At 40.6% G+C, this 27373-nt stretch overlaps 1 protein-coding gene across 16 annotated transcripts in view; it reads right to left on the minus strand.

The window, feature by feature from the left end:
* Nucleotides 1–27373, minus strand: part of MEF2A (myocyte enhancer factor 2A) — an 87351-nt gene that overhangs the window by 5137 nt on the left and 54841 nt on the right. For 4 of the 16 annotated variants that reach the window (XM_083713195.1, XM_083713183.1, XM_083713191.1 and 1 more), the window contains 6 exons: nt 25026–25163; nt 22188–22407; nt 22017–22076; nt 6085–6275; nt 5239–5283; nt 1635–1761 (listed from right to left, as the gene is read on the minus strand). In XM_083713195.1, coding sequence (XP_083569321.1) covers nt 1635–1761; nt 5239–5283; nt 6085–6275; nt 22017–22076; nt 22188–22407; nt 25026–25163 — 781 coding nt within the window. Of the gene's footprint in view, nt 1–1634; nt 1762–5238; nt 5284–6084; nt 6276–22016; nt 22077–22187; nt 22408–25025; nt 25164–25227; nt 25360–27373 lie in introns of all 16 variants that reach the window. The other 12 variants (XM_083713193.1, XM_083713196.1, XM_083713194.1 and 9 more) reach the window with 5 other exon arrangements.

The following is a 27373-nucleotide window of genomic DNA, read 5'->3' on the forward strand; positions in this document are numbered from 1 at the left end:
TATCACTTGTTTTTCCTTTGAATTTGGAAAGAGAGCTGTAAAAGCTTTTCTACACTTAATCACGTTCTAATACAGCTTTATATATGCTCTACCCTCTTGGGGGGAAAAGGAGATAAAAGTGTGTTCCCGTGAGACAGATACAATTTTCATCTCCGGGTGGTTTTTTTAATCCATAAATTATCATCTAGGATATCAAAGACTGAAGTCAAGAGAACTTCCTTGGACTTCAAGAACACTTGAGTATGCAAAATCAATCCAAAAATCATAATGCATGTTGCTTTTGTCTCTGTTTATTATTATTATTATTATTATTATTATGTTTTCATCTTGTCTTTTTATGTTGTGAAGCGCCCTGTGATCAGATAAAAAAGGTGGTATACAAATTTAATAAATAAAATAAATGTAAGTCAGAGACATCTTTTCAATTAGGTCTGAATGTTCATGAAAGAGGTTTGAGCATCTAATAGGGCCTAGAGCACTTTTAAGAGAGGTCAAAGTCCTTCAATTATATTTTAACAGGAGCTTCTAGGGATTGAATCGTCTTTGAGATACAGCAGTTTAAACCTCAGATGCTTGATTACGCACTCTCCAAGTGCTCATCCCTGCAAATTTGCCGTGCCAGCAAGTAGGTGATTAGGATAAGACACACCAACTGCTGTGCCAACACAATGTCAAAGGAGTCCAATATGACATTGCCATAGATGCTTGAGTTCCTATAGCAAAAACAGGGTGGATGGGACCTCCCAGTGACCACACCAAATGCTTAACAAGGTCCTGGGTTATTATTTGTAAAGACAGGCTTTGTTTTATTTTCTGGGGTCTCCTCACTGCTTGCTTTTTACCAACAAGACTTAACGTATTTTTTGCTCTATAAGGCTAATTTTTTCCCTCCTAAAAAGTAAGGGGAAATGTGTGTGCGTCTTATGGAGTGAATGCAGGCTGCGCAGCTATCCCAGAAGTCAGAACAGCAAGAGGGAGTGCTGCTTTCACTGCGCAGTGATCCCTCTTGCTGTTCTGGCTTCTGAAATTCAGAATATTTTTTTTCTTGTTTTCCTCCTCCAAAAACTAGGTGCATCTTGTGGTCTGGTGTGTCTTATGGATCAAAAAATATGGTGTTTTGTTTTTAACTTCAAGATTTCACAACGCAGCTATGACAGCTTGCTACAGAAATGTCTGCACATTAGATATTGATAAGTTCAGGGACTATGTCAAACTATCATGATTTAAATTAAAACAACTATCTAGCATACTTCAGAAAAATGTTTAAAAGGGAAAAAAGAACACTGGCAATATATAGCTGCCTCGGAGATTTGAACAGCTGGCCAACATATTACACAGAATGAAGTGGCAGAATTCTGGAGTGTACCACTTTGGACTGCAAGTGAGGCAGGTCATATTCTCAACTATAGAACACCCCCCACAGGGAACCTTCCATGGTGCCTACTACTTTGCAGGCAAATAACTTTTAATTTCACTGGCATTTAAACTCTTAGCTTTTCAAATTTAAAGCATTTAAAAGACCATTAAGTTTTTGTTTATTGGAGTTTTAAATCTTGTGTTATTCTCAGTGACGTCTCCCCCCAAAAAAACCAAAACCCAGGGGAGAAGGGAGAGCAAACAAGTGAATAGCTTACCAGTGTTGTAAGCTGTAGGCATTGCAGAGTACACCAATCCTTGTGGGGGCAAGCTTGGAGTTGTCACAGACACAACTGGTGTTGCAAGAGGCTGTGTAGACTGAGAGCTGCTTAACCGCTGTGTGTTCTGTAAAAAATTTTTTTTAACAAAAACATAGAACCCAGTTAAGGCAAATCCACAATGAAATTTAATCACAGGTTGAGGCAACCTCTTCCATGTCTAGTGTAATATTTCTTGAAAGCCAAGACAAACCATCAGAGAGAGGGAAATGTAAACCTTTTTCTGAGCCACTGTCATTCAGAGGGGAGAGTGCTGGGATGTAATGACTAACCTAGGACCAGTCACACTCAACTCCATATGAGCATTCTGTAAAATGGAGCATAAGAGGTAAGGCCATAAGTAGTACTAGATGAAGTAATATACCATGCATTGTGTGCAGGATTATCAACCCAACTGCACCAAAAGGAGATTGTGCACACACCACAAAATAAATGCAACTCTCCAAAGTCACCCCCCTCGCTAGTAATATGCCTTGTCAAAGAAGAGTTTCTACAGATGATACAAAACTAGTTCAGGTCCACATGTCAGAAGCTGAGAGGGCTTGAATTTGTTTGGTTTCTTTGGTCAAGGTGCAATGGAGTGGGTTGGGGGGGACGGGAATTGCTGAGAAAAATGGAGCTGTCTAAGCAACTGAATTTCAAGACTGAAAAATCTAGCTCTGCAATAAGCTAAACCCAATAAGCAGGTCAGGAAGCTGCCCGAGGTGCTAGATTTCAAGAGAGGCCAGGCTACTCGGCAAAACCTACGGTGAGCTGGTGTGTGGGGTAAAGAGGAAGAGAGAAATATGTAGCAGCCTCTGCCACTACAATCTGGGACAGTACTGTATTATCTCCCCCTATTATCTTCCCAATTGCAGCCCTTTCCACCTGCTCTACTCATTTATGCAGCACAGGGAGGGTGGAGAGGTCCGGTCAGGAAAACCCTTGCGAAGACCTTACAATCCCTATTCCCTGTCTAGAAAAAGGCATGGTATGGAGAAAGCACACTGAAATATTTGCCTAGAGCAGCAATATAGCCTGAGCTACCTTCAACTTGTATGACAAACGTATGACCTAGTTGCTTGGAGGAGGTATTTTCTCCAACTAACTGCATACTTCCCTGCAGGATGCAACTCGCACCACCAGAGGGCAACCCTCTCCTATGGCTTGCATACTTGAAACCACTCTTTGCCCTTGTCTATTGAAATTGAGAGCTACTTCAGCGTTGCACTTTTGACAGGTTGCAAGATTTAGCACAGTCACACACACACCCAACGCAAACAGTGCAATTCTGATGGAAGGAGAATGTATGGATGTAACAAATAAGCACAGAGCACAATAAAGGCAACACTGGATGCTTAAACGGAATTAAAATAAGCATGCGTCTCCTTTGAGTGGTTTGGGGGTGCGGTGCAGATACACACCAAGTCTCATGTGTATGTGCTCAAATGTTATAAAATGTAAAAGCAGCCTTCAGCTAGATGACCAGGACTGCAGACTGAGTTTGAACCTTGTAAGCAAAGCAGTAGATGCCTTGCCTGCATTTTATGCATTCATTATTTGAAATAGGAGGCTTTAACGGGAAACTCATCATCATACTAGAAATGCTTCAAATTAATTCAAGGAACATCTTCCGTATTTATGTAATGCTTCATCACAACAGTTCAAGGGAAAGCATCTAAGCTGTGGATCTCATTCTTGAGAGGCAGGAGAAGCAAGCAGCCTGTTGAAGTGGACTCTAATCCTCAAAAGCTTATGCCATCATAAATTTGTTGTGTCTTTACAGTGCACACACAAGACTTGTTGCAACAGACTAACGCAGCTACACCCTCCACAAGTTGTTCATGGGAACCACCGGGCCATGAGTGTGAATCACTGGCTAACCTTATGTTGACCAACTCTGCACATCTTTAGCTCCCAGTTTATAAAACCATCTACTTCTCAGAATCTGAATATGCAAGGTGCCAAAATAGTTATTTGCCTTGTGCCTTATGGATAAATATCTGCAGCAGAACATTGACTAGATTGCCTTCCAGGTCCCTTCCAACTATTAATTTATGTGGATGGCATTTGCCAGTTGGGTGCTTGTAATGTGGAATGGTAACTTCATTCGCACAGATTCCATGGGTCTATTCCAATGAACAGACAAATCTAGGACTTAGACTCAACCCCTCTGTCACTGACAGCCATCCAGTTCCAAAGTAATGGTGAAGCTTCAACTAACCACAAGATAGGATATCAGACTATTCACATTGCATAAATACCACCCTGTGAAGAGCGTGGTCTGAAAAGCTACAATTTTGCTGTATTTTGGAGAATGAGTGAATTATGGAAAGCCCTTAACGTAACACACTAACCAAAAGGTTGGGGTTTTTTCTTTTTTGTAACTGAACAGTTATCTGCCGTGCTTCTTATGAAGAAGCAGAACTACACAACAGATTATGTATGCACTGAGGTCCTAAAGAACTTTGCCGTGAAACTAGCAGAACTTTGCTGAAAGACCCACAAGACAAGCAATACAAACATGACTTAAAATAGCACACGATAGTGACTTCGTTAGCAGAATTCTGCTAAGTGCCCCTTGTTACTTTAGCATTTTCCTAGGGAAAAGACGTTTTTCCCTCTGGAAGTTGAGCACAGGTGCAACAAATTACAGGGCTTTTGATAATCACTAGCACTTAGCATATGGATGCAGAGAAGCAAAAGGTTGTTTGTTGATAAGCTCCATTACACCTTGTACAGAACTTTATATTTTGGTTTGAAAACACACACGTAGTACCCAACACGATGCATTTGCCAAGACAAACACAGCAATCCCATGCTTTCATGCAACAAGAGCCCCATATCAGCAACATGTCTGGGGTTTAAAATAATTGATAAAAAGCACTACAGTAATTCCACACAGGTTTGTAATAAATCAGTTCTTTCCAAAATGATTGCACTAGAACAGCAAAGACAGCCAGGTTCCGGTCAACAAAGAAAGAGCTTTATATGTGCCAGAGACCAAATCATAAAAAATACTTTGTATTTTAAAAGGCTAAAACATTTCCCCTCCCCACTAGATTGGAAAATAGCTTGCAATTGTATGTTTCCTTTGGTAAACAGGGAACCCCCTTGTGGTTTGCTTCTCTTGTAGAGCATGAAATTAACTTGATCTCTAAAATGGTGACCTCACCAGGAATGATGTAATCTCCAAGAAGCAAAGCAGCAGCAGCAGCAACACAGGAACTGTATTACAATTTGCAGAACTTCATGAGTGAAGCAAATCACTGCAGAGTTTGACATGGAATATAAGGTGCCTTAGAAGAAAATTTCAAGGCTCCTCAATGTGCACAGTGGACAGTTGCTGTTAGAGGCTCTGTTCCAACGTTCCCCTTTGCAACACCACTGGTAAAAATATTAACGTTTTTGGCAAATATTTATTAGTTTTCCATATTCTGTTGGTCAATGTAGAAACTTAAAATAAACCAATCACAACTGGCTTCTCTCTGCAGCAAAGGGAATGTTGGTCTAAGCTACAACAGACAGTTAACATGAAAGCTCTCCGGATCTTGATGTCTCATACCAAATAGGAACCCAGACTCACCAACTCCAATTCATCCTCCTCCGACTGTACTCAGCAAATAAGAGGAATAATAAGGTTACTGAGAATAGGACAGTATTCAAGAATGAAAGAGTCATGTTGGTGCTTGATGAGCTAGCTATTTTTAGCCTCACTAATATTCCAAAGTTATGGTGTGATGCAGAAGGCAAAGAAGCATTACATGATACTATGCCAGCTTCCCAGAAGCATCTAGTTGTGGGGGAACTGGGTGCTAGGCTAGAGAGAAAGCTCTAACCCAGTAGGACTCTTATTATTATTATTATTATTATTATTATTATTATAGTAAACTTCCAGCCTGTCTACTGACTCCTATTGTCAACACACAGTTGATGGGAAAAGAACATTTAAAATGGTCAAAAGCAAAGCGTCCACACCCAAATTCGACCAATTCACAGTTACTTTAGAGAAGCCTCAATGTACTTTGCTTGGGCAAGCCCTTGTGCCCTTGGAAACTGCTTCCAAAAAAGCCCACTGTTTGCTAAGTTCACATGTACATGCCCTCCAGTGCAGGAATATGAATCATGTTTACAGTACCATCTGTTTGCCCTTATAGATGGGCATGCTCTGTTGACAGTGTCTGTGTTCGAATGCAACATTAAGCCATTCACTGTGACCATTTCGCTCCTCCCTTAGTTGAGCAGGAAAACAAACCATGGAGCGCCCGGCTTTGTGTAACATCCTAACCAGTGCTTGCAAGTTTGTTTCTCACCAAACCACATTCTCAAGCCCATGTTTGTTCTTAGCTTCCTGATCAAGGTCTCTTTTGTCTTTCTCCAAGCTACTAATAAGTCAAAAAGCTAAACTTACCAATGGAGGCATCATGCCTTTGCTAGAGGGAGGGATGACAACCCGGAGGTCTGGTTTGCGACTGTTCATTCCAAGGTTGCCCCCGCCAGGGGGAGGGGGAGATTTTGTAGGCATCCCTTTGCTTAGGCCATTCCCACCCCCGGTGCTGCTAAGCAGGCCTGGTGAAGCTCGTGAATTCACAAAACCATTTCCTGTAGTAAGAGAAGAGGCAAAAGAAGTCCACCTTAAGACAAAGATAAATGATCATACATTATGTGAGTGAACATATGGGCATCAAGGTAAAGGTAAAGGTACCTTGACCATTAGGTCCAGTCGCGGACAACTCTGGGGTTGCTTTTGCCTGAGCTTGTGCAAGTGCAGTAGTGTTAGAGGGCAATCTGGAGATCCTTGGGAAATGGTTGTGAGCACCTCAATAAATGGTGGAGAAACACCCCCAAAATACAGCTTCCTGATTTGCCCTCTAAAGTGACAGCTTTGGGAGAATGTTGATACACTCTAAAGAAGGGGATCCCAAACTTTCTTCTCCACAGACAACTTGAAAATTGCTGAGGCTCTTGGCAGACCACTCAATTATTTTTTTATTGTTGTAGCAAATGTAACATGCTGTGCTAGATGCTGTAGGACTTTTTAATTTTATTCAATTGTAATGTTAAGAAATAAAAAGTAATAAAAATGAAATTTAAAATCTGTATGACTATTTGACACACCACAGCTCCATGAACGAAGTTTGCGGACCACAGTTTAGGAACCTGTGCTCTAGGGCAAAGAGTAGCCGTCTGGATTTTGTTTGACTCCAATTTCTATCCATCTGGAGGGCAACACACTGGCTACCACGGTTCTGGGTTAAGCTTTCAGGGGTTGCTTAGCAACAGAGAGGCCTAGCAAGCCTTGCCATGCAGGATGCATGGACACATCCCAGAATCACTCTCAACATGAAGGAGTTCTGCAACAAACAAGTCACTGAGGAAAGGATCCCCTGAAGGAAGAATGTTTGATGAGCAGTGATCTGCAGGAGGGTTGGGTGGTGTGGGTTAAGAAAAGCTGCATTCTACAGGCTAGAAAATCAGGTGGGGAACACACACCTTTCCCTGAGGGAAATGAAAGTAAATGTGTGGAGATGGCACCACTTTAAGGTATGATATAGCAGCTTGACTGATGAGAAGGTGCAACAGTCACAGAGATGTTCTAATGCCATCTGTTCTTTAACATAGCGTTTGCAGTAGCTTTAGCACTCTCGTCTGACACAGGGTTCTTCGCACTCTCATGCCACCAAAGGAGGCATTAGATCCTGCTGACAGTAGGAACACCAGGTCTTGGCTTACATGACATCTGATGAACTTCTTTGGGGGTGGGGAAAGCAGTTAAAAGGCCTGAGAAGTGTGTTGACAGATTTTTTTTAATTGTTTGTTTTTAAATTAAAAAACCTCACTGTGGAGCCAATCCAATATACAGAAGGCCTTGTGGCACCTTATAAACAATACAGTTATGCCTCATGTTACGGACGCTGCAGGTTACATGTTTTCAGGTTGCGGACTGTGGGAAACCCGGAAGTACCGGAACGGGTTACTTCTGGGTTTCGCTGCTCGCGCATGTGCAGAAGTGCTAAATTGTGCAGAAGCGCATGCGCAGAAGCGCCAAATTGCGCCGGCACAGATGCAGCACTTCAGGATGCGAACGCTGCAGGTTGCAGACGTGCCTCTGTCGTGGATTACATCCACAACCCAAGGTTCTACTGTAATACATTTATTTTGGCATAAGCTTATGCTACAATATATTTGTCAGGCTTTAAGTTGCATCAAGACTCTTTGCTGCAGCAGACTAACACAACTACCCCTCTAGAAAACCAGCACACAGTTAATCCCATTTATCTTCATGATAAGTAATTATTTCACATAACTGGGAGCAGGACCACAGGCAGCATGTTCACAGAAAACACTCATGTTTTGGCTAGTTCAACCTTATTTGCACATAGGACCACAAAATCCATAAGCCACTTTTTTTGCACTATGGCTGACATACTGAAAAAAAAATTTCACATTGCAACATTTTGTTGCGGTTCCAGTTGTCCATCTCCCAACAGCAACCTGTCAAGTTGCAATGGGATATGATGTGGGTCTCACAAACACACACAAAACGCCCCCCAAAATGCCTCTCATTTTGTTTAGAATAGAAAATAATTCTGAAAAACTTACTGAAATAAATGGAAATTGCACAGGAGAGCCTGTTGCTGCAAAGAATTATTGGTGCTTATAGAACAATAGATATTAAAAAACCTATTATATTCCAACAACTACAATTATCCTAAGGTGCTATTTCTCAACATTCTCTCAAAAATATCACACCAGCAGCATTTCTTACCCCAACCAGAACCATGTGTGGAATTTTTTGTTAATAGACTACGAAATGTTGCAAGCAAGTAGGTTATAGTATTAATTGGATCAGAGTATACCCCTGTGACCTATTTTATTACAGCAAGTAATAAATTTCATATTCAATTTAGAGGCATGCAAAAACCAACATACAATGGGCTCTTCTCTCCATGTCCTTAAGCCTCCTGAGCAAATGAGCTAAGAATAGGTTAAGGAAGTATGGTAGTAAGAAAACCACCATTCTAACTTCCTACCTTTCAAATCAAATTCATCTGCCAAGGAACACCCAGAGTCCAAAGCATATTCATACCAACCAGTATTGCTGGTCCTCAGTGTCACCATGCATGATCCAAGGAGTGGGCCCTAGAATAAACTCAGCAGTGGGAGCCAAGCTGTCTTTCCGGGAAGCTTATTTGTTATTAAGTGGTCTTATTAAGAAATCCCAGTAAGCATCTGAGGAATCCTGGGAAACTGTTTGAAAACCATAGGACAGAATAATGTTTCACACTTCTGTGTGAATGTGCACCTATCTAAAACATCACCTGCGGTAAGAGGACAGAATGCCACCTAAATATGTAGATATTCCTGCGGTGCTTGACACTGAATGTTGTCAGGCCATTCCATCCAGACCTGGTTGGTCTGTCCTCCATCTCCTTTCTCCAAGTCTTCCTCCCATTATTTTTCTGTTAAATCTTAGCAAGCCTGTCCTTTTAAATCCCCTTTTTGCCCAGACCTAAGTGTCGTAAAATCCTTCTAATAATCTGGCCCATTCTGGTTGTCAGGTATTTGTGGGGGGAAGAGTGAAAAGTAATTGCCCCCTCCTGCAAAGAGCAGGGAAGATACGTCAGGCCAACAACCTCAAATGTTAAAGTTATGAAGTAGCTGAGGGATAGGGGTGTATTTGTTCTTTAATAAATACTGTAGCCTCTTCATGCTATTCTGAAGCCCTCTATGGCTTCCCTGCCATTCCAGAAAGTGAGATGGACAACGCTCATGGGAGCCAGGCAATTCTTTAAAAAAGAAACAAAGAAAGAATCAGGTCAAAGCTGCATTGTGGCTAAACGCCATTGCAATCTGTATCTACAGCTATACAGTGGTACCTCGGGTTAAGAACTTAATTCATTCTGGAGGTCCGTTCTTAACCTGAAACTGTTCTTAACCTGAGGTACCACTTTAGCTAATGGGGCCTCCCACTGCCGCCACACCGCCGGAGCACAATTTCTGTTCTCATCCTGAAGCAAAGTTCTTAACCCGAAGTACTATTTCCGGGTTAGCGGAGTCTGTAACCTGAAGCGTCTGTAACCTGAGGTACCACTGTATAGCTATATATCTATATCTATATTGACAGGCTCAAAGGTATACAACAAATCACATTTGCAGATTTTGAGGTTACTATGCATATAAAACACAGCCAGGCTGTCAGACATGCTGCAGGCAGCCTCTTGGGCAGTCTCACTCTCTGGAACACTGGAGAAGCTATGGAGTGCACTGAGGGCGGTTTAAGTCAATGTGAGAACATCTCTCACCCTTTGGCCACCTTGTAACTTAAGGGAAGCGGCAAAGCCGTGCTCTCCAGAACAATTTTGAAGTAATAATTCTTTCCTACGCCGTGAAAGGGACAGTAAATCAACTGCCTCCTTCTCTCTCTTTTTTGTGGGGGTGGAGAGGGCAGATTTCCCAGAATTGAAGAGAAGGCTTCAGCATGGCATTAGTCTTAGGTACTAAGTTGTTGTTTTGTTATAATTCCATTCAAATTTTGCAACTGTGTGCATTTGAAAATTGAGGCTGTAAGGCTCCCATTGTATCTTTTCTGAATGCAATGTACAAGTGTCCTTCAGAAGCACACATTTTTAATGTCTGAACAATTGCACTATGGCTGTAGCTTAGCAACAGTATTGCACAAACCGTAAATATTCTCGCATGTGGAAGAACATGCAGTAATTGTAACCAGGCTGAAAAAGATGGGAATCTGGTCAAGCATTTGTCTCTGGCCACATACATACACACAAGAACAGCTTGTGGGACCCAAGCCCAAAATGAAGAGCCAGAGAAGGCTGGTTGACACAAACAAGTCAACCGATAGGCGGTATTTACAGAACATGTCCAATTGATTTCTAAGAAGCTGACACTAAGCATCTAACCAGCTCCATCTGCATCTTACTAGTCTAGAAAAAAAAATAATTGCTGGAGGAAATCTGGAAAAGCAAAGGGAAAAAACTAAAAAGAGGAGCCAACCTGATGCCCTTAGAATGATGCTGGACTCCGATTCTCATCAGCCCCCTATCAGCAGAGAGCTGAAGAACATCTGGTAGGCATATTGGGTACCCCCGCCTTAAAGAGCGACCAACTGCTATTCGCTCAGCAGGTTGCATCCATTCACCAGAACAGTATCAGCCAATGAAGTTGGCTTTAGGCAAAAACAGGATGGACCACTCATCCAGTTATCCCATCACCACTTGTTCAGACTGTGGCCTGAACTCGGAACCTTCTGCATGCAGGACGTCTGCTACCACCAGCAATGACTCTTCCCCAAACGGAATGCTTCAAGGTGTGGCATGCATAAGCTTACTCCAGAGTTACCATGGTATCACAGGGAAGGATGCAGGACCAAAATTGTTTCTGCAGGCCTATATGTACTATGATGCATAGGCGTAGCTGGGGGGGGGGGGCTGGCCCTCTAAATGAAGTAAATCCATTAAAAAACTGAGGTTCTGCCCCATGAAGCCTGCCCCCTAACATAAATCCTGGCTACACCCATGCAGAGTTATGCCATGAAAAAGTAAAAAGAATAGTTGCACTATGGAACAAAATGGTAGCTAAAGCAAACAAACTTATTCATACAGTGCTACCTCGGGTTAAGAACTTAATTCATTCTGGAGGTCTGTTCTTAACCTGAGGTACCACTTTAGCTAATGGGGCCTCCTGCTGCCGCCGCGCCACTGCAAGAGCATGATTTCTGTTCTCATCCTGAAGCAAAGTTCTTAATCCGAGGTACTATTTCTGGGTTAGTGGAGTTTGTAACCTGAAGCATCTGTAACCTGAGGCGTCTGTAACCCGAGGTACCACTGTACTTGAATGGTAGTATGAAGGAGGAATCAGGGCCACAAAGCCTCCTCTCAGGGGATCCAGAGAAAGGATATCAGCTAAACAAAGGGCCCATACCTTTTGGGGATCCAAGTGCACATGTGTGTTGGACTTGACCACTTCTCCCTTATTTGGAAAGCAACATACGGAAGAAGTCTCTAACATCTGCTTAAGAAAGCCTGCCTGGCACTTTAAGAAGCAGAACGTATCACAGGTTTTCTCACCAGTCAACTCCTTCAAGATAAAGGCTAATGTATCATAGCACTCAAGATCACCAATATTACAGCCTGCATTTACCCACTAAGCTACCGATAATGTTAATTGTGCTTGAGCATTTTCTTGTAACACCACAGTCTGCTTGCTTCGCTGAGGTCTATTAGAAACTGAATTCACAGCCATACAAGACAGCTGCTTGAAGCTTGTATATTATTCAAAAGTCTTTTAACACAAGTCTAAAAGTCCATGCACGAAGCATATTTACCTCAGGTAATCCCTCTTAATTGCAATGGGGTTTCTTCAAAGCAAATAAACTCATGAATACTTCCTTGAAAATTCTGTTTATCTTAAATGGGAATTACATCAGTGTGGGGTACTTTTTTAAAAAACCAACTATTCCTATTACTCTCTTCAAGCAAGCAGGCAGTTCTGCTTTTCCTTCCACACCCAATACAGTCATTTCCTGCAGCCCTTCTTACAAGGGACTGTCAGTCTTTCAGAGAACATTTCATATCCTTTAATGGCACTGTCAGACATAAGCCTCTCTCAACAGTGCCGAGCCTCACTCAGGCAGGCAGACTGATGTGAAGCACTCTGCCTGCCAGAAAACAGAGCCATTTTCTAGATAAGGCATCAAAATAGGAAGGAGAAGATTGTGGGCAAGAGATAAGGAATACTCTCAACCTAAGAAGCGTTTTCTTTCTCTGAGAGAGAGAGAGAGAGAGAGAGAGAGAGAGAGAGAGAGATTATTGTGCATGACACTGTCTATGCTTAAGTCAGGAAGATTACTTCTCCCACAACATCCGGAAATATATTTGTTCTTCAAAATCTTAGAAACTGCCTTACTCAATGCAAACCTTGGTAACCCAAGAATATCAAATTATAAACCCAAGTGAAAGGGCAGTTAAAAGCGCAGGATTTTTTAGCATAAGGTCAGGAGCCAGAGGCAGATAATGATTACAAGATGATGTAATAGTCAGGCAGCTTTCCCAAATGTAGCCAGGGTAACCCTTTGTATGCCAGCTTCTTCTTCTCAGCACAATGCATGTGTGTGCACACATTAGAGACAGTAATTTGCACCTTTTAAAAACATGTGAAAAAGAGAAAAAGAGACTGTACTGGTTACCCCTGGGAAAGCATTTGAGAAGAGGAACTGTTGTTTTGAATTAAAAAAAAATCATCCACTGCTAGATTTTTTAAGAAGCAATTTCTGCAAGTTATTAAAAGTACTTTCATAGATAGAGCAGATCTAATGGATTGTATGGCATGAATGAAAGCTTTGATGACTTTCCCCCTTTTTCTTTCTTAAAGGAAATGTTAATCAGGTTAAACCAAAGAATAATAATTACTACCAATATGATTATCTGAGGAGAAAATACTGTTTTGTGCGGTAATGTAAAACCAAAAACCAGTAAGAATGCCAACTATTCTATCACCTTCCCATTTTTAATATGGTATTCCTAGCTGTATGCTCTCTAGTCCAACATTCTTTAAATCTATCATTGTGCTCTATGTTCCACAATACAAACTGCACCACAATACAAATTGCACAATAAAGACAGATGCCTGGAAAGTACTGCCTGCCTTCAGTGTTCATCTGAAAGTGATGTTAACATCCACAATTCTTTTTTTTTTTTTTTTTTTTAAACATATGACAATAGAAAACCTGGAAGCATGTATGTGGTTTAGAAAATCAAAGCTTGGACACATTGTGAGAGTACAGAAAAGAAAGAGCGTTTAAAATTGTGACACTCCCCATACTTCAGGCTTTTTATTATTTAATTAACTTATACAATGGTACCTTGGGTTACAAACAGTTCAGGTTACAGACTCCGCTAACCCGGAAGTAGTACCTCAGGTTAAGAACTTTACCTCAGGATGAGAACAGAAATTGCGCGGCAGCAGGCGGCCCCATAAGCTAAAATGGTAGCTCAGGTTAAGAACGGTTTCAGGTTAAGAATGGACCCCCGGAACGAATTAAGTTCATAACCAGAGTACCACTGTACTCAGCCCCGAGGTTGTTTATACTTAAGACAATACAGGCCAGGTTCACACTTCACACTGAGTTATATTATCACGGCATAATGTTTGGGGTTGTTCCATGCTGAGATAAGCCATTCCTTTACTCAGTGAGTCATCTGAACCCAGGCTTGTGGCTTAGCTCTCTCGGAACAAGCCACAAACAGCAAACTAGGAACAACTCTTGGTTACAGACCATGGTCAGTCTGAAGAGAGCTAAATGGCAAGCCTAGGTTCAGAAAATATGCTAAGCCAAATTATGGCTTAGGTCAGTGCAGCGCAGTAGTGAGATGACTGGGGAGGAGCAAAGCAGACACAACCTTCAGAACAGCAGCAACAAAATGACCCCATCTCCACTCTAAATCACAATGCTGAAATTAAAAAATCCCAGAGAAGATATTTGTGTGCAGGGACTGTGCACTCAAAACAAATTCTTAGTCTCAGAATTCTTTAATGCTGGGTGTATGTCTTTTGTACCAAGCTCTGGTTGATGTTTCTCAGGACCCTGAGAAAAAAAACCAAGTAAATCCTGTAAGATCAAAGTTTGTCAACTTTAGAAGACAGACACAAACATAGCCTCACACTCTTGGGTTTTAGGGATTAGATATAGAACCTGGTAAAAAGACATCAGCTACAACAATTGTTTTGAGTCTTATGTTAAAATTTTGCTTACTGGTTTTTTTGTTTTTATTCTTAATGTTAATATTTTGGTTATATGCTTTATATGTTTTGTAATGCCATCTTTGGTTCTATACTTTTCAAGAACCAATTTCTAAAGCTTAATGCATCCCTTCACAAACTCATTATCTGATTAAAAGAGGTGTCAAGAAGGGTTGCGTATTGGTACCTTTCGTATTTATCATCAATTTCATCCCTGAAATGGCATCCCCTTCCTCCTTCTCTCCCTCTCTTGGAAATCGCAAAGTGTCCATTTTGCTTTACACTGATGACCTAGTCCTGCTCTCTTTGAACAAAATTGGACTCAGAAGGATGCTGGTCAAATTTGGCCAACTGTGCAAAAAAGAACACCTAAAAGTTAATTATGCCAAAACTAAGGTTGCTGTATTCGGTAAGAGGGTTACCAAGCCTAAGTGGACATTAGATGGTCACACCCTCGAGCAAGCACATCGATTTAAATACCTAGGATTACTTATTGATGAAAAGCTTCCATGGAAACCCAATCTGGATGCAATCAAGCTAGTATCTGCCTGCTCTACTAGACAGCTATACATGTTCTTCCATTCAAGGGGGGGGCAGTTAATCAATCCAGCCATTAAGGTCTACGTGTCATTATCATATAGCTTTAATAAAGATTGTGAGGCCCACTAGCCATTGTTCCTCCAGGAAGGCATTCTCAGAGCATTTTAACAGCTTGATTCCTTTTCTAGTCTAACCTTCCTGTGTGTTAACTTTATTTTACTGCAACATCAATATTATTTACATACCAACCATGTGAAACGCTGAGCTACTTCTCTATCAAATTAGGACACATTTGCCTTTCAAATGTGGCAGCTGTCTATCTACCTCCCACCCCACCTCACCCTCTCAATAAATTATAATTTTTCTATAACATCTGGTGATACTAAGCAATCAACCATGGGAAAAGGCTTTCACTGGCTGCCAATTCATCGGAGGCCACTTCAAAGTGCTTTTAACACAATACAGCCTAGGTCCCGATTATCTCAGCAAATGCCTCCTTCTACATAAGCCTACTGTCTCAGCAACTGAGATCTGCAAGGCTTTAATTCAAATTACAACTCTTTTGGAGACTGCTTTGCTTCTCGAGGAGACTTTTGGTTGTGGCCCAGTGCTTTGGAATGCCCTCCCCCAAGAAGTTCAGATGGCCTTCTCCCTGATGCATTTTTGCATTCATTTTTATTAAAACAACACCTAAATCAACAAACATTATATTCAAAAGAGTAATAGATACACAACTGAATATGTAATATCTACTCATTTAGAGTAGACAAATATTATGGCACAAGTTTTGGGGAACTATCATACAATTCATCAGCTGCATGAAGTGTTACCCTCAGCAGGTGTGAATGCAGCTGGGGTGGGTACAATTTTGCTGGACAACTTTTAGCATTTCCTTGCCATTTAACTCCAAATGGAATTTAAAATGGAAGATTAGTTTGGACATTTGAGAAGAATTGGCTTGGTTTCCCCCCAGTGTTTATAACTTTAAATGTGGAGGGTTTAAAATTAGGATGGCTAACACATAGTCTTCTAGATGTTACTGAACCACAGCTCCTATCAGCCCCAAACGGCATAACCAAGTATGATGAGTTTTGTAGTTCAGTAACATCTAGAGCAGTGGTTCCCAATTAGGGGTCCAAGGACCCCTGGAGGTCCGCAGAACACATGCAGGGGGTCCTTGCCTCCCCCTCGCAGCTAATCTTTTTGCCATTTTTGCATAGTAATATCTCAAATGTTATGGTCTGTTTTAGCACTGTGTGATTTTTCAATATATTGGCCAAATTCTGTTTTGAAATCACACCACGATAACTATTTTTACCTGGCAATACACAACAATATATCACTCCTCGCATGAGTGAGAGCAGGACAGCCGATTTCAAGGCACTGCAAATATTGCACAATGATCTCAGCCGATATTGCTGCTTATCTGAGCTGCCTTCCTTCACTCTGAGGGAAAACAGGGCAGCCAATTGTGAGGCGCTACCTCCCTCTCACACTGATGCAAAACAGGGCAGCTGATTGCCCTTCAAGGCACCGTGGCATTACCTTCCTCTGGCACTCAGGCGGAGCAGCTTTTCTCAGTCAACGGGAAAGCAACAGCAGCCACAGTGGATGTGGGTCTTCACTGGCTAGCCCACTGATGGCGGTTTCATGCCCCCTATACCCATCCCCTCCCACTCAAAGCATGCAGTAGAGGTGACTCCGCTTCCTCTCCCCCCACCCACCCATCTGATCTTCATGGCTAATTCTTCTCCCCATCCTCACATCTGATCTGCATGCACCCCATCCACCCGATCTCCAAATTTCAGATACTGTGATATGTCAGAATATCACAATGTTTAGCTGCTGATATATCATGATGTTGAAAACCAGATATTCCTCAACTCTAGTCTGTTTTTTAGTATACCTAAAATCCTCTGCGTACTAGAGGCTACACCACATTTTGTTCAAAAAATTGCCTTTCTGATGTAACTACAATAGAGTTATCAAATTTTTCAAAAGTAGGGGATCTGCGGCTTGGCTTTTGGAAAATAGGCCATCCTCAGTAATTAGCTAATTGGGAACTGAAGACCAAGGTTAGATCTAAACTGATATTGCCCTGGGGCCAAGAGTGCCTGTGCTTGGCGATGTGCCACTGCCCCTGCCTCTGCCCCCACCCAAATACCACCCAAATATGCAACATTTGAGTTTTGTAAAGCAAAACTGCATCAGGTGCCCTGTCTCATATTAGATTATTATCTGTCACACAGAGCAGGTGCCCCTTAACAGTCTTGCAGGCAGACTAAAACCCTGGTTCTGTCTCAGTGCCTCAGAGGGAGTTCATTATCACATTAATTTCTAGCATAAATTATAGAAAGCCAATTGTTAGAACACATTGCCTTCAGACAATTTAACTTTGGATATAAGCACCAAACATCTGATAAGGGATATGGCTCAGTGTAAAAACTCAAAGCTCCTTAATTGTTGGGACAATATGAATTCATAAATTAAAACAAGAGCTAAATGAACAGTTCTTTGAAACATGAAGATTTTAACTTCTGGCTTCAATACAATCTTAACTGTCTCTCTTCTTGCTTTAAGCGTCCACAAAACTGTACCCTCTGGGTGGAGGAGAAGAGAGATACAATTTGATGCATGACTGGTTTTTTTCAGCCTTAATTACAGATATTAGTATTTGTTCAGCCTTGAGTCAACCCAAGAATGACTATTTTCCACAGGAGATTAACATTTCAATACTTCTAAGGGAGGTGCCCATCACACTCAGATCTTTAACTGACTATACTACAGTATTTTTTAGATGTTACAGGAGTGATGTTAAACCATTTTTCTGCTGTTTAATTCACACAGTAATGTTTAAGAGTTTAGGAGAAAGAGGCAAAGTTCAGTAACAGAGTACCTCATTTGCACACAAAATGTCCCAGGATAAATCCCCAGCACCCTGGATAGCTGCTGCCAATCAGCTAGAGGGACCAATGGTCTGACTCAGTATAAGGCAGCTTCCTATGTTCCAATATTGTTCCTATGTAAGAAGACCCTGTGTAACGGACAACTGCACTCAACTTCACCACTCAACTATCAACCCCTGAATTCTGCTTTGGTGACAAATGTGTGATAAGGACCTATGTGATTGGAATTATCATTGATCAGTGTGTTTTCAAATATTGCAGCAGAGTAGCAGGATGAATCCTTGGAAGAGCAGCTGCAGTGTTGCCACTGAAACATCTAAAGATCATCAAGGAGAAGAGAGAAAATAGGGAATTGCAAAAGAAGAATTAAGATCTAGTTTGAAATATTACCACTTGCTAAAAGAAGTTATCTGGAGATTTAGGGTGCAATTTTCATCAGTATGAAGATAACACACAGCTCTAGCTCTTGTTTTGACATACTCATCCCAGGGAGGCTGTGAAACCCTTGAACTGGTGTCTGGATTCAGTTTTGGGATGAATGAAACCATTCAAGCTAAAGTTTAATCAAGACAACACATAAAGACTGTGGAAACCAACCAAAGTGTATGGACGTTTGGAACCAGACTAGGGTGGGGTTACATCCCTCCCCTGATGTAACTTCCTCAGAGTTTGGGGGTTCTCCTGCACTTTGTGTTGTCTGTGGAAATCCAGTGGTGGCTAGGGTGCCTTTTACAACATGTGTTCAGGATGATGCGGCATATGTGATTTTACCTAGATAGGGTTTACCTAAACTATGCTACACATGCGCTAATGACATCCAGACTTGAATACGTGTCTACCTTTGAAGACTATGTAGAATGTTCAACTGGTGTAAGCTACTTTCATGATATTGGATTTTCAATTCCATGTTGTCATTTTATGCTGTGGAGTTGCACAGAGGACTACTAATTAGCAACCTTATAAGATTATAGCATGTCAGTAAATAAACTAAACAAACATGTGCCCATCTATATGTTGATGGGGGAGTTGGGCAACCCTTTGCACTGGTAGCCCATGGATTTCTAGGCCAATTGTAATGATCTTTAAAGTTGCCACTGATTTGGGGTCACATTACCTTAGAAAGACCTGCCTTCACCTGTATGAACTTGCCCATCCTCAAAGATCAGCTTCAGAGAGTCTATAATAGGTCTGCCATTTATATCAATTCAGTTAGTGTGCACAAAAGAAAGGCGCTTCTCATGGTGGTCCCACATTTGTGGAATTCTATTCCAACAAATGGGCATATGGTACCATCAGTACATGCTTTTAAAGACCCATTTACTCCCTGACAATGCTGGATGAAAAAATGAAACATTTCAGCTGTTTTAAATGTTTAATGCTGACTGTTATTGTTGAAATGTTTACTACATTTTTGGATTATTATATACATACTTGTGGTTTTGGGTAAGTTGCCATGCAACAGCTTTGTCCTAAAAGGTGACCTAAACATATTTAGATAAATAATGTAACAAATGCCTGTGGTTTGTTATTAATTCGTATTCCAGTTTAAGTGGGTTCTCTTTCAGAATGCATCTGCTAGACTTCAGTTTGTATTTTCAGGATGGCCGAGGTTAATTCCCACCTGCCACAGTGTGTCACTGGAGTAACTGACAAGTCACAGCATCCTGACAAAATACTGGACGCTGACCATTCAGTAATACAGTGAAACTTGAATGCCCTAGCTAAAAGCTACAGTGACATATTTAAATTTATTACCAAGTTGGCGGGGGGGGGGCAGATCCAGGAAGTGGCAGAGTTTCACTTCTGATGGGCTTAAAATGCTGCTAGATTTACTGCCCTAGTTTGGATGTAACACACTCAGCTTGCTAAGCAATAGTTTAGGAAGCTCTGTGGAAGCATCTGTCCTGCACACTCCCCAGTCCTCTTCTCTCTTCGTTGACATGCTGATCCTCTACATGCCAAACAGGGAAGTGTGGTTTAATGTCAGTTTACTAACCAGGATTTTAAACCATGGTTTGAATGTAAAAAGAAAGCATCACTTCAGCTAACCAGGATCAGCATGTGTCAAAGGGAGGAAGGGGAGTGGAGAGTTAAGCATTCCTTGCTTACAAAATTGCATCCAAAAGGAGCCACTATCACCTGCATTACAGAGTTGCTGTAATGATAGCTAATAGTTCATGCTTAATCTTTCCTTTTTCAAGGCTACTATGGAAGTTTGGAAGTCTTGGAGTGATTGTTTGGCACCAGCATTCTCTCCCCTGACTCCCCCCACTGGATCATCCTTAATTTAGGCACAAATATAAATATACTCAATTTAAAGAATGGAAATCTAAGCATTTGTATAGAATTAGAGATGTTGTGGTGAAGGGCCACCTCATCAAAGAACATTTTGAGGGAGAAGTTAAAAGGTGTTAAAGCCTTGTGGCTCCAATTTAAGCAGGTGTGGCCCTTTGGGAAGGAGGGAACTTATGAGAAAGGGTGGCATGCTATGTCCTGGACACTGTTTGAAGGTTTATGCATCAGGTTGAGCCAGCAACTGAGACCGTTTGCCTCAGTAATCTATATACTGCTCATTAAGTAATCAGTGGGTGACAAAACAGGCGTCCAGGGAAGGAGATATAGATGTGCACTGAAGATGTGGATTGGGAAAGGATATGCAAAGAATATGCCAGAATCCAAGATGCATCCATAAAGGTACTCCTTCAATGGCACTGTACACCATCCATGTTTTCTGTACACCAACCAAAGAACTGGTTGTGCATCTTTTGACCGTGGGTATATAAAAAAGTTTCTAACTGTTGGAAGTCAGTTAATGGGCCCTCTAGAGAGCAGTAGATGAATATTGTTTGGCCCATAGCCCTCTCCAAACATTTGAGAGTGGTACAAGGCAACATGAAACATGATTGGTTTGATGAAGTTTGGCCCCCTTTTTAAAGTTACATTAATTAACTATTAATCTTCACCAGTCTGCACCACACTGTATGACAACATGGAGAACTCTCCATACCTGGATATGAATTTATCTGTGAATTAGGTCGCTTAATGATAATTGTATTGTAACAGGAAAATCTCTTTTGCAATTGTATATTACCTTTTAAATCACATTGCATTGTGTATTTTTTTTGCTTAAAAACCTTTAATAAATACATTTTCTAAAATTCTGTCATTCATAAATGCTGCATAAAAAGTAAGTGAACTGCAGCCTAATTTATATCCATTTTCATGCCTAAGCTTTTACTAGAATTCAACAGTTCTGCGGAATGCCAGAGCAAAAGCAAGAAGGGCTCAGGTTCTCACAGCCAGCATGCCATCTGCAACCTCAAATTCACATACATATAGTCTTTGTTATCAAAGGACTTCCAGACACTTTTGTTTTAACTTTTAACAGTGATACTGGAAAACTGGGCTCTAATAGGAAAATCAATTGATTTCACAGGAATGATTCTATGCTCTCTGACCTGAGCTAACTGATCTTTCACCATCAAATGATGTTGTGAGTGGGCACGTAATATTGACAGCAGGTGTTCATGCCATCTTCCGGTAATTTGAGAACTGGAACACAGATGCCTCTACACTGATTGAAGCAAGCAGCACCACTCTCCAGTTTGTCAACAAGTGCAAGGAAAATATCTGGAGCTCCCCTTCGAAAGTCAAGCTGACATGCAGGCCTACAGATTGATGCCACCCCCACCCCCACCCCTTTGGAGACTGCTCTTTTTCAGTACGATTTACAGAAAGTTACGCAAACTGCAGACTGGCAAAAGCAAAAAGCTCAGAGTTATTCGAGAAGCAGAGAGAGATAAAAACATGCCTATAGGCTCTATTATCCTTGTAGCTAATTCCCTTCAACAGTGCACTTAGTTCAAAATAGAAGAAACTACTAGGAAGATTCAAGTCTCATTACGACTTTGGATGCCAAAATTTAGGGTAACCACATTTTCTAAGCACTTACACCAAAAAGGACATATCCAAGAACATATTACATATAAAAAGCAAAACATAAAAAGTAGCAGATATCCTTTCCCACAGCTCAGAAGAGTCAGTCCTGAAAGAAACAGTCTTTGCTTTGATTTCTTCATCCGTTCCTAAGCCAATTAAGCCTCTTGCAGTATTCAAAATGCAAAACTTTGAAACTTACCCACTGGGCTTGAACCAGCTCCATTTGGCACTGACAGATCTGTTGTGGACAGCATACCACCTAATTGGGGGATACAGAGGAAGAATATTTATTTCACTCAGATGTACAAAAAATGTACAAAAGTAAAGAGTGACAGCTTGTTGAAACTTGGGGTGAGGGAGGAACGCTTACTTGCACTGCCTGTACTTGGTGGTCTCTGAGGACCTCCTGGTGACACATTTCGATGCAATGAGGCTTGAGGAGGGGTCAGCATGGTAGAATCTGTCAAGGTAGAACTTGCTGCCAGTGCTGAGGATACAAGGGAACTCCCAGGATTACTGTAGGTTAAAGTATTGGGGCTGGACACAGGAACAGTGACCGACATTGAGAAGTTCTGCGGAGGTAACCCAGGCTGAAAAGAGTGGGAGGAAATCATGTGAGATTTAAAGAGCTACACTTTCCTCAAGTTTTAATCAAAATGTTAGAAAACAGCTTCTTGGTTTCTAAAAGGAGTTTTGAAACATACATATAGAACACACACATCTTAATTATGTAATGCAAACTATTCAAATTTGTTACATACAAACCACACTTAGCACTCTCAAAATTGGTTAGAGATACCGATAATTACCTAGAGCTACAGATAATTACTCCAAGTTGATCACATGGAGATATGTTTTACAAAATATCATATGTAGAAAATGAAAGATGTTCTGGGCATCTGCCCGTAACTTTCTAGCAAACTTTTAAGAAGCATTTTGATTATTGCAGAAAATGAAAATTATCCCTTTGCAATCAGAAACAGTATTTGAGAGCACTTAAGCATGCAATGAGAGTGGGAGGAAAGGATGTTACTGAAAAATACAGCATACTATTTCAACTTTAAAAGTTCCAAGGCAAACCTGATTCTTCACATTATGTATTACTATAGAACTATGCTGAAAGTTCTAAAAAAGCTAGAGAGTTGTGCTATTATATTTGTATTCATTTGTAAAACTATTTCAAGTTAAAAAATGAATAAATTAATGCATAATTCTTTGCAATTTAGCTTAAGATTGGATTTAAAGGAATGCAATTTATGTTTTTTTTTAAAAAAAGCACTTTGATGAAGTACATGTAGGCATTACATCTTATGTTAAATCCTGTTTCTTTGAAAGAAGAAGAAGAAGAGTTTGGATTTGATATCCCGCTTTATCACTACCCGAAGAAGTCTCAAAGCGGCTAACATTCTCCTTTCCCTTCCTCCCCCACAACAAACACTCTGTGAGGTGAGTGGGGCTAAGAGACTTCAGAGAAGTGTCACTGGCCCAAGGTCACCCAGCAGCTGCATGTGGAGGAGCGGAGACGCGAACCCGGTTCACCAGATTACAAGACTACCGCTCTTAACCACTACACCACACTGGCTCTCTTTTTGAGAAATCCTTCCTCAAAAACCCATCTGAGAATTGTTTGGTCTCTAGTCCCCAGAATCTATTCAACTATACCTAAAAACATGTAACAGAAATGACTGCATATTCTTCCACAATTCACTACCACCCCCACTACCTTTTGCTATGGCCCTTATATCAATTTCTAGATTGTAAGGCTGTCATGACAGGGACCTCTCATTTTCAAATGCCATATACCTGGATGATGCTATATAAAATAAGAACCAACAAAAACAGCTTCCTTATAGTTTGACTGGTAAATAATTTACCATACTATGGCTATGTTATTTTCTATTGTTATATGAGCAACACATCATCACTACAAGGTAGAATTTTGCCTTAAATAGCACACTGAAAAATTCCTTTAGCAATTCATTTAAGAGAGTAATAAATCAAAGGACTTTATTTTAAAAAACCTTCTTTTGGTGTGTACAGAATGCTAGTCTTGGAATGAACAAAATGAAAGAATATTAGGACATATTTAGCAATAGAAACTAACAAGGTTTTGGAAAAAAATGCCATAGCTTCTGCCAACAAAATTGGGAAATTATAGTTGTGCAATCATGTTTATTTTCATTTATGTAGAATGCTTATATCCTGCTTTATGGTCTTAAACACTCTCAAAGTGACTTACAAAGATTTCTCAAAAGAAAATCACACTCAGATATGGCTTCCCTTATAGACTAAGGACAATAATTATCTGACCAATTACTCAATGGCATATGCTGATAATCCTCTCTCTCTCAATGATTTTCTTAGTGATGGACAAAAACAACTGATCACAATATACAGACTGCCTTAACTTCTTAAGAGTTACAGGTTTTACTTCAAAGGCATCTGAGTTCTATACCAAGGAATACCCCGTTTTGAAAATATTTTAATATAAAAATACTGCAGCATATTTTTCACAGATCTAGGATGATACATGACAAAATAACAGAAAACTACTACTGTGGTACCTTGGTTGTCGAATTTAATCCATTCCGGGAGCCCATTGGACTCCCAGAACCGTTCGAAAACCAAGGCACAGGATCTGATTGGCTGCAGGAACTTCCTGCACTCAATCAGAAGCCACGGAAGCTGCATCATACATTCGGCTTCCGAAAAACATTCGCAAACTGGAACACTCACTTCCGGGTTTTTCAGGAGCCAAGCTGTTGGAGAGCCAAGGTCCCACTGTAGTTTATTGAGAAAAGACTGAAGAAAGACAGGAGCCTGTACAGGAGCCTGTACAGAATGGATTTCTCTAGGCCTGAAAGGTTTGTACTAGGCCTTGGTTGATTTCAGCTAACAAAGTAGACACTGTAAGCATTTTTGTTTCTCTGTGACCAGAAATTTAATGAAAACAGTGCTTCTTAGGAAGTGGACTGTGTAAGAGGCTTTTCCTGCTGCCTTCTAACTCACATATAGCATACAAAGTGCCTTTCTCAGAGTTCATACAAAAATCCCAAGATTTCTGTCTCAGATTCATGCATCTTGCATGAACATTTCTGCTTTATAAGCTCGTACAACGTCATCTTTAATGTAGCTTTCAAAGTTAAGGAGATGTTGCAAAATGTTCTCATGCATATAATAAAGTCACAAGCCATACCACAGTACTCACTGCGATTTTATGATTCCGCATCATATTATCAAACTCTTCATTAATTTTTTTATATTTTTCTTCTGTATGTGGCGTGAGCACATATGAAGTGTCAGGGTCCGGGCTGTCGCACCCTCTGTTTTCCTTCTTGTTCAGAGCCTAAATAATGAAGTTAATAAAAAGAATCAACAAATAAAAAGTAGGAGCTAAGAAAAGTACTTACAGGGCCTCGCTTGAAAATAAAATCACTATCTTCATTTAGTTTGCTGAATCTGTCTTCCGATAGTGGACTGTGCTCAAAGTAATCGTCAGCATCAGGGCTCTCACAACCATTAAGGCCTTTCTTTCTTAAAGTCTGAAATACAATTGGAAAATTCACACAGACAATACTAAACTTGCCATAATTTTTTAATCGCAAATTTGCATTAAGAAGGTACACACTGTTTTACTACCAGAGCCCATGAAATAAGTGTATCCATATACACTGATACTTTAGTATTGTTAAACACATGCAGTTCTATCCCAACGTCAATGGGCCTACTCTATATAGGACTAGCACTGGATACAATACCTACAATTCTCTCTTCCCCTGCCCTTTATAATTGCTACAGTGATTTTCAAACTTTTCTAAGAGATGGGGGTTTCTGTCAGAAACTGTAATAGCTCATTGACCACTATCTATTTTCTCTGGCAATTAAAAATAGCCACAAAAGAATTTGTGAGAACAGTTTGTAGGCACCAGCCCTGTGTGAACTGAGAGCATATCCTAGAACAAGAATGTGCAGAAGATAGGGAATGATCTACCTTGCAAGGCAGTCTAATGATCATTTAACAAGTCATAACTAATCCAGGTTAAGAGCTCCTGTGGCTCACACTGCACAGTAAACAGGGTTCTGCATTATTTTTTCTCTTGGCTTTTTAAAATCCAAAACTGCCCTGAGATCTGGAATGAAGGAAGCATAAGCAAGCAGAGGCAGCTTAATCCTTTCCCCCCTCTGGCACTGTTTGAGCTCAGAAATCACTCTCCACAAGCTGTTAAGAGTGTTCTCTTTGTGAATTTTTGAGCCGGCATAGAAAGGGTTGAGCAGCTTTTTTCTGTCTTCCATCTTCCACTCCAACATTTTATAATGTGCAACTTATTTTGTAAATTTAAGCATGTTTTGTAAAGCAGAGATTCTAGTTGAAAATAAAAATTTCCTGCAAGGTGAAGGCATTCCTTGGAAGACAAACCAACATATGTAAGGTTCCCTGGGCTTTGGAACTTTGAAAACTACTATTCTAAGCAATGTTTAAAATCCAATTAACAATAAAACTGTAGGTGTTGGTTTTTTTTAAAAAAAAAATCACTAACGGGAAAGTATGTTCTGAACCCAAGTCACTCTCTCATAATATTCTATGAGTATGTCATGCTTAGTTTACAAACTAGAAATCCAATCAGTTGATAAATAATAAGCACCCATGGTATCCAGAAAGGAGGAGAATATATCCCATTTTATTACTTACAAGATTTTGCTGTGAGAAATACTGGGAGAGAAGCTTTAGTCAAAACTATTTGAACTTCATAAACACCACTGGAGAAGTTGAATTCTAATGGTCTTCAAGCAAACCTACACAGATCTAAAGCCATTATTATCTTGTAATTTCTTAGCAACCACTGCTAGTAACAGCTTGTCTTAATGTAAGACAACGATAAGACCAAAGAAGGCCTATCTAGTCCAGCATATTCTATTGACAGCGGCCAACCAGTTGTCAGACATAAGTGCAAAAGTACTCCTGACCACCTGAGATTCCAAGCAACTGTTATACAGAAGCATACTGCCTTCAACAGTGGATGTAGAATATAGCCATCATGGCTAGTGGTCATTAATAGCCTTATCTTTCATGAATACAGTATGTCTAATCACATTTTAAAACCATCCAAGTTAATACCATCACTGCATCCTGTAGAAGCAAATACCATAAACCAGGCATGCCCAAAGTCCATTTCAGGGGTGTAATCTGGCCCCTGTGACAGTTCATTTCCTGGGGTAAAAACCTAAACAACTCCAACCCTAAAAAAAAGTTCAACAACTTTGGGGTAAAATCCTAAAAAAAGGTAAAAAGGTAAAAAGGTCAACAATATCAATCCTAAAAAAAGGTCAACAACCTTGGTTGGCCCTCTGGTTGGCCCCTACTTCATCAAATCTGACCCTCTTTGAAAAAAGTTTGGACACCACTGCCATAAACTATATGCTGTACGGTATGGCTTGGCTAGTAGCTAATGAGGCCTTTTGGCATTTAACTCTCACATTCCTCCTTTCTGCAAAGCCAGGGTGGGTTTTCCATCCTGCTTCTACAACCCTTTCTCATCCTTTCCCGACACCTCTTTT

The sequence above is a fragment of the Podarcis gaigeae genome (assembly GCF_964106915.1).
Source record: "Podarcis gaigeae genome assembly, chromosome: 14".
NCBI lineage: Eukaryota > Metazoa > Chordata > Lepidosauria > Squamata > Lacertidae > Podarcis > Podarcis gaigeae.